The sequence below is a fragment of the Ictalurus punctatus genome, chromosome 2, assembly GCF_001660625.3.
Source record: "Ictalurus punctatus breed USDA103 chromosome 2, Coco_2.0, whole genome shotgun sequence".
Classification (NCBI taxonomy): domain Eukaryota; kingdom Metazoa; phylum Chordata; class Actinopteri; order Siluriformes; family Ictaluridae; genus Ictalurus; species Ictalurus punctatus.
This window is the reverse complement of record NC_030417.2, coordinates 26,149,456-26,161,928: the sequence shown is the minus strand read 5'-3', so window position 1 is coordinate 26,161,928 and position 12,473 is coordinate 26,149,456. Positions and strand designations below refer to the sequence as shown.

The following is a 12,473-nucleotide window of genomic DNA, read 5'->3' as shown; positions in this document are numbered from 1 at the left end:
AGGGAATTGACACATTGAGTATCCAATCGAAATAAGAGAGTCTTTAACTGTCCAATCACAGTGAGGGGGCGGTGCGCTCTCAGTTCGCGGGGAAAACAAGTACAAGGTGCTACGTTTAGCCATCTTGTTATAGTGCCACTTTGTGGCTTTCGGGAAACCAGCTTACTACACTGTTATGTCCTGCGGTCAAAATAGCCTATATATACATATTTGTGAAATAGCCATGGTTGACATACTGAGTGTTGTTTTCCAACGGTTTGGTTCACAGCTGCACGCATCAGGTGATATAAAACTCTCTTCTCAGCCTGAGAGCAGCACCCTGGTGGTAGGAGATGAAAACATCAATAGGTCGCTGTTATTCCTGACAGCTCTAACAGCAGCTTCAGAAATGGGCTACAAAGTGCTGTTTTTCACACAAAACCAAATTCAGAGCCTTCCAGTAACTGTGCAGGATTCATCTCTGAAGCCCGAGAATCTGAAGGTAACTAAGAAGGTTAAACTTGGGTTTTTGTGGTGTGATGCTTTTTGGGAAATTGTGCTCAAACTCTGCAGATAGAAAATGGTTGCAGTTGTAAAGAGCGCTTATTTGAGTTACCATATCCTTCCTGTTAGCTCAAACTGCTCTGGTTATTCTCTTCTGATCTCTCTTCGGGTTTGAGTCGTTTGTATAGTGTATGATTGTTGTATTGTTGTATAAAATTGTTGTATTGGCAATTCCCAATGTTTGTGCAATGCCTCATAGATTTTTCCCTCTATTCTCAGCTTCAAAAGGGCTTGCTTTTCTCCCATAGACAGCTCTCTTAGCTTCATGATGGCTTATCCTTTTTAACAACAAATGCAGTCTTTACAGGTGAAAAATGAAGGCTAAACCAAGAGTAGACATTCAGAGCTGTTTATTGTTTAAACAATTAGTCTAACAGGACACACCTGGGTAACAAGAAACACCTGTCAGTCACATGTTCCAGTATTTTTGCTTGCCTACAAATTGGGTGGTCTTATACAAAATGTTTTATGTTGTTTAACACATCTACCTATAAATACCAGGAAATAAAAGCTGAAATTCTAAACTGTCATATTCATCTTTTGATCTCAAACCCAAATGTCTTCAGAAAAAAAAATAAATTATTTAGCCTTGCCATTCCAATAGTTTTGGAGGGGACTGTATATATTGATATTCAAGCCATTTATAGTGGATTTTCCATTAATGTTCTGTCCTTGTAGAAAATCAGGTTTGTGTATCCCAATACATTGGAGGAGCTGCTGGAGGATGTGGCATCCCTTCATGAGCTGGTACCTGAGACTGCACCATTTCCTACCTTGCTAATTGTAGATGGAGTGGAGCGGTATGTGTGTGTTCAGGACAGGCCGCAGCAAGATTCTCAGAGCACGGCTGCTCACATCGTAGCCCTCCTGCATGACACAGCTGCTTTCCTCAAGGCCAGAAGTGAGAAAAGACAACAATCTCCATGCAGGGTCATTGTCTCTTATCACCCTGAGTGGGAACGACGAGGAGGTGATGTGTTTGCCCCGGATTCCATCCTCTTAGTCCTGGAGCGCTACCTGCAGGTGAGGTGCAACATCCACAAAGTAATAAATAGCGGAGAAGCACAGAACGAGTGGCTGCTGTACCTTTCGGGTCCAGGACTGCAAGTTGATGGGTATGGTAAAGGAGAGAAATGTCTGGGATTGCAGTGGCATGTGGTGATGCAGCCTAATGGGGCATTGGAGTTCAGGCCAGAAAGTGCACCAAAAGAGGAGACCTCACAGGTTCAACATTCTGATTGTGGAAATGAAACATGACTATTGACAGTGTTTACGGGAATTTATTTTAATAAAAATGCTTGAAGAAAAAGAAAAAAAGACTTTTGTTCTGCACACTCACAGTGTAACAAATAAATTCTTGTAAATTGGAAAAATAAAATATACATTTCCATGGTTTTACTAATGAATCATCCTCTTGTTCCCAGATAAAGGTTTTTAGTCAATTTGGATTCAAGTGGTTGTTCAGAAAACACAGGCTACAGCTGGGCGATATGATGTGATAAATTATCTCACAATGTGCTTTTTCTGAGATATCGTGGGTAACGTGATATTTCTTTATGCATATACAGTGCTGTGAAAAAGTTTTTAAATGTTAACTTTTTTGCTTCAATAAATATCATTATCCAATACCAACTGGGCCTGTTGTTATGACCCAGTCCAAGGTTAGGTCGCACAGCGTAAATAAAGGCGTGTGTGTATATAATATATAGAGTGGTATTTACAGGATGCTGTACACCACAGATAAACGAGGGAAAACTTCACAGTGGACCAAGGCCAAAACAACAAACAAAAACCGCTGTTTAAGGGAAACTAACGTAACTAAAAAGAAAAACATGAACGAAAGACAATTCGCCTCCCTATACTCCCTTACTGAAAACAGAGACAAAAACCCAAAACCAACAGAAATGGCAGTTGCATCCCTACTACCATGAATATATACACTGTTTCATATTTACAAAAATGTAGCAATGTGTTTATACAATCTAAACAGCAAACAAGACATCAAAGGGCAGATCAAGCTCAGAGTCACGACACGACTGGCACAGTTCAAAAACCAAATATCACAAGGGAAATACGGAGTGGACTCCCAAGCACAATTCAAAGGCAATACAAGTGAGCATCTGCAAAACGAAGCTGATAGCAGTGGCTTCTGTCGCCGTTAAATACTGTTGCCCATTGATGTCATCTTTGGCGCAGAAGCAGCACACAAAGCTGAGGGATCAGCATCCAAAGCAGAGCAGGAAGGCCCTCACTGGAGTCAGAAACAGCTCGACCTGCACCGATTCAACACACTAAAACATACTTGCAGAATATCGTGGGTCATAACACTTGTGTGAAAATGTATTTGTCCCCGTAGTTACTAATTCCCAAAATCTATGAAACTGCATTCATAATGTGGTTCAGCTGGACTAGATGCTAACTAATCAACACTTAAATAGAACTTTAACCAAATTCATGCTGTTGAAAAAAGGTCTTATCCAGTAACACACTATGCCAAAATTGAAAGAAATTCCAGAGATGATGAGGAAGAAGGTGATTGAAATACATCAGCCTGGGAAGGGTTACAAAGCTATTTCAAAGGCTCTGGGACTCCAAAGAATCACAATGAGAGCCATTATCTCCAAATGGAAAAACTCATCACAGTTATGAACCTTCCGAGAAGTTGCTGATCTTCCGAAATTCCTCCAAGAGCACAGCAACGACTCATCCAGGAAGTCACAAAAGAGGACAACAAGGACAACATCAAAGGAACTGCAGGCCTCTCCTGTATCAATAAAGGTCACTGCTCATGACTCATGGCATCCATGGAAGAGTGGCGAGGTGAAAACCACTTCTAACCCAGAAGAACATTAAAGCTCATCTGAATTTTGCCAAAACACTCCTCAAACCTTTTGGGAGAATGTTCTGTGGACTGATGAGTCGAAAGTGGAACTATTTGGAAGACAGGAATCCCGTTATATCTGGCGTAAACCAAACACAGAATTCCATAAAAAGAACATCATACCTACGGTTAAGCATGGTGGTGGAAAGTGTGATGGTGTGGCGATGCTCTGCTGCTTCAGGGTCTGGCCAACTCACAATAATTGAGGGGAAACATGAATTCTGTTCTCTACCAGAAAATCCTGAAGGAGAATGTCCTGTCTTCAGTCTGTAAGTTGAAACTTGAGCAGAACTGGATTATGCAGCAAGACAATGATCCAAAGCATAGGAGGAGGTCCATCTCTGAATGGTTAAAAAAAAAAAAAAAAAAAAATTAGGGCTGCAAATAACAATTATTTTCATAATCGATTAGTTGGCCAATTAAAATATATATATATATTTTTTTTCTCAATTAATCGGATGGGGCGTGGCAAACTCAATACCATTTTTCCTTTGTTTATTTAAAATAAAGTCCACAAACTGAGTGTTACAAATATAAACTTTTGACTAAAACTTTGCACAACTGTTTGTCCAAAACAGAAAGGAACCCAATACACAGACACACACCAGAATATATATTATTCATTTAGGACTGTAGTTTAATTTGGTGCTTTTTGTGCATCCATAAAAACTAATGCATAAATGCTGTAATATATATATATATATATATATATATATATATATATATATACTAGACGGTAGTGCAGAGTGCATAGTGTAAGTGTACAGTAATCATTTGGGACACAACTTTTGTATTTAATCTCCGAAGCGTGTTTTTCTAACAGAAGTAACGTAATGAGTAAACATGCCCTGTGCCATGCGTAGACCAACCAATTTTATCGAATAAGTTGTTAGCTCTAACCAAAATTAAAGTTTTTGATTGGCCTAGTCAATGTCCTGACTTGAAGCCATTGAGATGCTGTTGGCAGGACCTTAAATGGGCAGTTCATGCTTGAGAACTTTCCAGTGTGGCTGAATTAAAGCACTTCTGCAAGAAGAGTGGGCCAAAAGTCCACCACTGTGCTGTGAAAGACTGATCTCCAGTTATCAGAAGCATTTGGTTGCAGTTATTGCTGCTAAAGGTGGCACAAACAGATTTTAAGTTTAAGGCAGCAATTCATTTTTCACAATGGTAATAGGTGTTGCATAACTTTTTTTTTTTTTTTTGCTTCAATAAAAAAAAAAGCTGTATTGTGTGTTTACTCAGCTTGCCTTTGTTTTATGTTGTATTTCGTTTGAAGATCTAAAACTATTTTATTAAGGTGTTTACATGAGTCACTTTTAGAATACTTCTGTCATGTTCCCGTTTTACATGTTTTAGAACATAATTAGATTAACAGCCCGCGTCATTACGTCACCGCGCCACGACGTCCCTCCAGAATTTCACGTATCAACATACAGTTCGTCTTCGTTATGGTACCGTATACAGTTTTGGGTGTTTTTTTTTAAATTATTTATTTATTTATTTTAACGAACGCTTTAAGTGCAGTTAATTATTTGTCATACTATACGTGCTAATAGACAACTGCTTGAAGCGGTGGGTCTGTCCCAAATCGTGTAGTTACCGTCTATATAGTAGCCGAGATACATGTATTTTTCCCCACTACAGGCCTATAGTAGGAAAGTATGCGATTTGGGACATAGCCGAACTCTCTTGTTCGCCGTAAAACGTAAAACTGCCGTGTGTAATCGTGTCCTGTCGCAAAATGCGGTGAAAACTTCCACACGACGTTCATAATTTGATTAAGGTGTTTAAATGTCACTACTACACGTCCATAATGCGACTAAAACAGGAGTACTCCACCTGTCTTAATTAGATTATTACTTACTTCGATTATGACCTTAATTAGTTTAAGGTAAGTAAAAATTGCTGTTTACATGGTAGTTTCTTAATTAGAGTATGGTCTTAATCGGATTAAGAGTGGATTATTGTTGTCCATGTAAACGCAGCTAATGAAGTGATTAACTCCAAATAAAGATCAGATGTGCAATATTGTGCAGCCCCATTTAATGTCAGATTCAAGACGTGTGTGTGCGCACGCATGTTTTCTCCATTTGAGCACAATTAAGTGAAATAGAGCTATAGAACACTGATAAAGTGTGGGAATCTTAATAAATTAAGATACTATGAATTCAAAACATGACCTCAAACAAAACATGATTAAGAAAAACTGAATCTTTATTTTATATGAAAAGATGCTTGCATTTAACAGTTTCAATACATGACATATTAGCGAAGGGTTTCTACTTGGAAGTGCTTATACAAACAAGGTTAGCATGTACAATGTTATAACTGCTCTTTTATTAAACATAATTGTATCAGACTTGCAAAAGAAACAAAAAAGCTTAAAATAAAATGTCTCCTTAAATGTAGTTTTCACCATCAACGATTTCACACGGTGCCCCAAACCTGAAGGTTTTGGTAGTAAAACAAACTTTCTTAATTATAGACTGTTTAAAAAAAACAAACAAACAAACAAAAAAACATGCCAGATGATTGGGTGCTACAGTAGTATTTACAGTAGTTTCTAATTAATCTGTAAAATGATATTGTTTGATGTTAAGCATCAATCAATTTTTCACACTTAATTACGTTATTGAGTAAGGTTGCAAATACTAATTAAAAAAATGTGACTATGAACTGTACAAATTTATTTATTTACTTGTATGACTATGAAATAATTACTGTGTTACACAATATATGTGACAATTCACAATTCACTTTAGTCCCTTTTTTGTATGGGTGCATTGACTTGATATATGTGAGGTAGTCAGTGAATCGGTTTTCTAATGGGTGAAAGTGACCGAAAGTTTGTTCTGGAATTTGTTTTGATATAAAGTAAAGATTCAATAATTACTGAAATACACAAATAACATATTTGTCATATTCAGTGTCAATAAATAAAATGTCATTTATAATATATAATTTTGACTTTTATTTCAATTTGTCCAAAAATGTCTCTGTTGGAAAAAGTTTACAGGCCTTAAAATAGCATTTGACAGACTGGTACATTTCAGCTGCTCTAGTAAACAGTTCTAGAATTTTTTAAAAATTGGATTTTTGGAATTTTTTTAAATTATACAATTTGTTTTTTGTACAAATTAATTGCAGATTAATGATATCTCTATTATCCACCATACTTATTTCAAATCTACATAGAGCACTATATTTTATATATGCAAAACTTGGAGTCAAACAATTAAACTGACTGGAAAATTTTTTTGAAGACAAAGTCAGATAATTTATCAGACACTCTTGCTTTTGGTATTTGCTTACATAACAGAAAAATATGATGGCACATGATCTATATCGAAATTTTTTAGCAACACATATAATGCCAGTTGAAAAGGTATCTACATATTTTACAACAACTAAACCCTTTTAATATTATGAGTAACCAACAGACACAAAATGGATGGACATGGTCCTACAAACTCCAAAACCATATATAGGCGTTGAAAACCAACCACTATTTACACTGAGAAAAAATGTAAACCTTTTCAAAGGGTATATGAAGTATTTGGTGATCTGTAAAAAAATAAAATAATAAAAATGTTAAAAAATTTACACTTCAACAGCTGCCAGAGGAAAAGGAAAAAAACTGTAGTATCGAAGAGGAAGTTAGCTTATGTATGATTAATCCAGGTATGACTGTCTCCAGGAGATTCTTACATTTCTTGGTTGTTGCACTGTCATTCTGAAAGTTTCAGAAGAACGCAGTGAAGAGACCCTGATTTGAACTCCGTTATCATCTCCATGAGCACATCAAATCTTTTGCATGATTCCCCAAAGGACATTCTTGGACATCATTTTTCAACATTGGTTTTGAAATTGTTTCATTTTTCCAGAAAGATTTTTGATCAATATCAATAACCAATAAGTGGTCGCTTGTGTCCAGGAATATCATTTTTGTACTCATTGGCATAGATGGTGCCATTACCCATGTCTGTTATTCTGCTGAAGCTCATTGGACTGTAGTCCATGGAGACTCCTGAGTCTGCCACAGCCATGTAGGTATATCCTGGCCCTTTGGGTGGCCATGTGTGGTTTGGATATTCAAGACTTGACTGTGATGATAGTCTTCCTGACCCAGAACATTGTGGGAGGGAGCCAATATCAGAATCTGAGGCAGCCATCAAGGAGGACTCTTTGCTAGCAAAGAGAACCTGCAGAGGCAATGACTCCTCAAAGCTATCATCCCTTTGCACTTCTCCCCGGCCACGCTGAGAGTTCTGGTTGAGGGTGACGTATGTGTCTTGTGACTCAAGTAGTGATGAATGGGAGAGGACCTCCGGATGCTCTTGAAAAGTTCTCAGCTGCTCCATCAACCAGTGGCTGTGTGGAGGTTCTTGCCATCGGACAATCAAACCTGTCTCTAACTGATTGTCTGCTCCTTCTATGGCCTGTGGTTCTTCTCTCAGGAAGTCAGGTGCTCTAGGGGTTGTTTCTGGCCTCTGTGTAGATGTGTGACTTGTCATTGGTGGCTGACTGACTTCAGATAGCACCTCTAGAGAGGAAGGAAGCTCCTCTGTGTACATGTAAACTGGCCATCTGCTGCCATTACAGTGGCCAAGCCACTCCTGAGGGTACAATCAAAATGGTTATTGCAGAGTTCTCTGAACGTACCTTCTGAGATCAGGACTTTTGTTTTAACAAGAATGCTATTCAGGTAGAGTTATTGATTTCGCAATTAGATGATATGATGGTATAAAAAGGAAAACATATCCATGCTTCTTCTGAACGGAATTTAATTCAAACAAAACACAAGACTTTTTTTGCTAGTCATAACTTAAAGGACATGTCTGTGCTTCATCATTTCTTGTATGCAAGTTCTCAGCAGCAATACTGATTCACTAAAGTAGCTGTACCTGGAAGTCTCCTTTGTAGATTGTGAAGAGGCCTGGGAATTTGTGCTCAGGTGAAGGGATTTCAGGCCACAGTTTCTTTAGCAGGAATCTGTAATGGTTAACACAAACGCTCCATAAGACTCCACTTTTTCCTCTTTTACATTGTCACTCAAATGTAGATTCTACTCTGTGCCGTTATTATACTTTTATTGTTCACAATAAAAATATATATATATATTTTACTGACTTGTGGTGGGATAGAAGCATGGTGAGGGACAGCAGGATGAGGATCAGAGAGATAATGAGAACCAGAACCACAATCAGGGGGTCTAGTGAGGAAGAAGAGCATTATGTCACAACTGTGACGCTAAATTGGATCCAGAATGAGTAAAAAGTACTTAAATAACATTTACCACTTGGGGTTGTAGTCCCAAACTCGGGATCTGACCAAGCACTCCAGTAACCATCATAGGTGATTCCGTCAGGTTTGACACGGACCAACACCTTGTATTTGCTGCTTGCTTGAAGGCTACGCAGGGTGAATTTTGTGCTGGCTTTCACTATTTCCTGAAACAAAACAAAGTTTACAGTCTACTCAATGCTCATAATCCATATTAATGGATGAGGTTATAATCAACAGATATTAGTGGATGGATAATTAATGGATGTGATTATAATCTGTGGTTATAATAAACATCTCAGGCTGAAAAAGAAACACATGCATTAGTGGAATTCATAGGCAACTGGACATACCAAGTTTAAGAAAGTATTAACAAACAGCTGTAATTCAAGTAAGATTTTGTTTGTTTTTAAGAAGGTTAGCGGGTGCCGTATTCTGAAATGTAGGGGTATAATGATCCGATGATTTGGACTGGATGCAGTTACCTGTAACTCTGATACCTTTTAAAATAGTTTTTCTCTAGGTCATCATCTTTTGTGAATTAATGGTGGGTCTACCCCAGATTTTGAACAAAGTTGGTCACATATTGATCAGAGATTAACAAATCAAATTGTATCATATTGTACTTTAGCAAATTCAGTGATATCGTCAAATAGCGAAGGATTTCTATAACTTGGGCTCTGCCATGGTTCCAGATGTGACCGCAGTGAATCCAGCTAATTTAATAGATTTTTAACACTTTTAACACTTTATTTTTATAGAGATTTTAACAATAGACATTGTCCCAAAGTGGATTCTTTCCAAATTTCAAGTTTCAAGAATGTATTCTCGAGAGGAAATGTTCAAAAGGTCAGCACTTTTATGTTTACCTTCCGCATAGGACTCCCTTCTGCTACATATCTGATCTCGTACATCAAACTGTCATCAATGTACTTCACGGCAGGAGGCAGCCAGCTCACGTTCAGTTCCCCTTGTTTCCCTGTGCTCACCACAGTCAGGTTGGCAGGAGGATCCAGCAGAACTGAACAAGGACAAGAAAAAAAACGTAACCTTGTTACCTCCTGTAGAACAGAAAGTATCTACTTGAGCTTTGTGGACTCACCAGCATGGTCAATGAAGAGTCGACGGTTGTAGAGTTCTCTCCCACCCTGAAACACACGTAGCTGGAGTGGAGAAAAGTGTTGAGTTTTCGGGATATTGCAGAAGAACAGCCTTTTACCACTAGGCCCCTGTATATGCAGTTCAGACACAGCACATTCACTGCTGTTTTCATTCCTAAACACAAAGAACTTAGTATTAAACATTATTGTTCATGTTTGTATAGTCACACCAAAACCGAATATATATAATTTTTTCTAGATGGACTATAAAGTCTGGGACGGCAATGAAAATATGTTTTTCCCCCCATTTAAAATTGGGGACCCCAGAGATTAAGATTCTTGAAATATTTCAATTTAATTTTTAATTAATTTACTTGATGGATGTTTAATATTCAAGATTCTGCAAATTTTATAGGTTCCCATGTAAATATAAGCAGATTTGTGATACTGACCATGCTAACTACTTTGTACAATATGTGGATGGATTTGATATAAAATGGATCATAAGGTTTTGCACAATCTTACAGAGTCTGTGCCATCTTGAGCGCACACGGTCATTAAAGCAAAAAAAACAACAAAAAAAAAATAAAAAAAGGGACGTACTAAATACTAAAACAAACTGAAAATCATGTAAATATTTCATAGATTCTTCTTGGTTTTTTTTTGTTGTTTTTTTCCTCAATTTGTTGTCAATATAATTTGTAATGAAAATTATTTTTATAGAAAATAGAAGCATGTTGACCCTGTTGTAAAGTATACACAGATCCTCAACATATCTGGAGTGTTGTATGAAGTAATAGGTGTGTATATAAAGTTCATGTAAAGTATAGATAATAACTCTTTTTTTCATCGGATAAACTGACACTTGGTCAAGATGTGAAGAATTCTCAAATTCAGCCTCCTCAAACAGTTACTTACTGGTACTGATAAATGAAGGTGAATGAGTGTTGACCAAGGTAACTGTTCTTCTTCTCCTCTTCCCAGAAACAGGTGAAGTCCCTCAGCGTCTCAGAAAAGCATTTAATGTTCTCCGGCTCATCACGAAGCAACTGAAGAACTGCCAAATAGGATTTTATTTACATTATTGTTTCATAAACTGTTGAAGTCAAACGATGATGTGTAAAAGTAAGGCATGTGCTGATTATATACACAGAACTGGAGATAAATAGTTAATAGAAGACACCGTTGTTAGGGAAGGAACAGATCAAATCGCCCCCTACCTTTGTTTTCAAAAGTTTCCCCCGCGTCCGTGATTACAGCCAAGGATAGCGCGCACAACACCAGTGTGTTTATCCTGTCATTGGACATTTTTTAGTCGTGTAGAACAAAAGCGGGGTCGCTTTCTGTTACTCTGCATAATTACGCAGTTACTGTTGCCTGTCGTGTTTGTCTTCTGTACAACTTGTCCCTGAGATACCGCGTGTGCAGCGAGTCAGATAAAAACGCAAATACGCGCGACTAAAGTGTTTACTCCTTTTTTTTTTTTTACACTAACAAGGAGGCGGGGTCTTAACGTATCTTTGTTTGTCGAAGTTATTTGTGGGCGGGGCTTAACCTGAGCTTGTAAATTCTGTGGTGGTGGCTAAACGAGTGGTTAGAGAGCACGTGATGATCATGTACCTTGTACCGGGAAAAAGCTATTTGGTTAAGACATGTGTAGTCATTAAAGTATATATTGACTATAAATAAAGTCGAAATCGACAGGTGTAGGTTAGCTATAGGTGAATTAGTGAGTGTGGACATTAGGAGGCTCGGATGCACTGAGAGAGAGAGAGAGAGAGTAAGTAAGTAAGTAACAGAGTGTACAGTAGATAGTGAGGGAGACTCACTGGTCTGTAACCGGTCTTCTTATCAGCATGTATCAGGCGCGCTTGTTTTGCGCTCAGCGCGCGTTATCGCCTGTCCGAGAGCGTCCTTAACGCATAGATAAAGTGAGATGGAGCCAACTTAACCCACCCCTATACTGCCAGAATCCACCTTATTGTTTGACCACATCGCCATTTCTTTTTTATACTGGCACCCATATTGAACCGTAAATCTGCTGAGTTGTATCTAAACCCCATGCAGTGAGGAACAGAGCTACGCTTATACAAATCCCACAAAGTTTTGTTTTCTTTGCTCTAACAAAATCCTGCTAAACCTGGTAATAAGTGATAGGTTTCATTTTCTGTCCAAGAGCAAGGAAATTACCAAACTACCTATCATCTATAATGTTGCTTAATTTTGTTTTGTAATATATTTGAGTATATAGCTTCCCTATCGAAGGTTTTTCTGCACTACTCCAACCTCCAAACTACTACTACTATTACTACAACAACTACTACTACTGCTACTACAATGACTACTACTACTACAACTACTATAGTAGATGAGGAACATCTACTATATATTATTTTATTATTATTATTATTATTATTATTATTATTATTATTATTATTATTAAGTAGTAGTAATAGTAGCAGTAATAGTTACTATTACTACTACTATTTCTACTACAACTACTACTACTAATTATTATTATTATTATTTACATAGCACTTAATGCTAAGTTTAAATCTAGTTTTAGATATAAACAATTAAAAGGTAAGAACACAAGTATTTATGTAATATAGACTAGGTACATTAATGAACCAATTTATAATTACTAATTAATCACAAAAGTA

General features: G+C 37.4%; 2 protein-coding genes across 2 annotated transcripts; one reads left to right on the top strand and one right to left on the bottom strand.

Annotated features, from left to right (window-relative positions):
* Window positions 1-72: 72 nt before the first annotated feature.
* swsap1 (SWIM-type zinc finger 7 associated protein 1) lies at window positions 73-2,175 on the top strand. Its single transcript, XM_017459904.3, has 2 exons — window positions 73-481; window positions 1,222-2,175. Exons 1-2 carry the CDS (start codon window positions 176-178, stop codon window positions 1,798-1,800), a joined length of 885 nt encoding a protein of 294 aa, XP_017315393.1. The 5' UTR covers window positions 73-175; the 3' UTR covers window positions 1,801-2,175.
* A 3,448-nt stretch (window positions 2,176-5,623) lies between these two features.
* epor (erythropoietin receptor) lies at window positions 5,624-11,281 on the bottom strand. Its single transcript, XM_017459354.3, has 8 exons — window positions 11,031-11,281; window positions 10,729-10,867; window positions 9,813-9,985; window positions 9,580-9,731; window positions 8,724-8,877; window positions 8,558-8,639; window positions 8,332-8,419; window positions 5,624-8,043 (listed from the first exon to the last, which is right to left on the bottom strand). Exons 1-8 carry the CDS (start codon window positions 11,116-11,118, stop codon window positions 7,330-7,332), a joined length of 1,590 nt encoding a protein of 529 aa, XP_017314843.1. The 5' UTR covers window positions 11,119-11,281; the 3' UTR covers window positions 5,624-7,329.
* Between the last annotated feature and the right edge of the window lie 1,192 nt (window positions 11,282-12,473).

Coding starts and splice junctions, on each gene's coding strand:
- epor (XM_017459354.3), bottom strand. CDS start 11,118: ATGTCCAATGACAGGATAAACACACTGGTGTTGTGCGCGCTATCCTTG. Junction 9,732..9,812: donor ACTCTTCATTGACCATGCTG/GTGAGTCCACAA, acceptor GTCCTTGTTCAG/TTCTGCTGGATCCTCCTGCC. Junction 8,420..8,557: donor ATGCTTCTATCCCACCACAA/GTCAGTAAAATA, acceptor TAACCATTACAG/ATTCCTGCTAAAGAAACTGT.
- swsap1 (XM_017459904.3), top strand. CDS start 176: ATGTCCTGCGGTCAAAATAGCCTATATATACATATTTGTGAAATAGCC. Junction 482..1,221: donor TGAAGCCCGAGAATCTGAAG/GTAACTAAGAAG, acceptor CTGTCCTTGTAG/AAAATCAGGTTTGTGTATCC.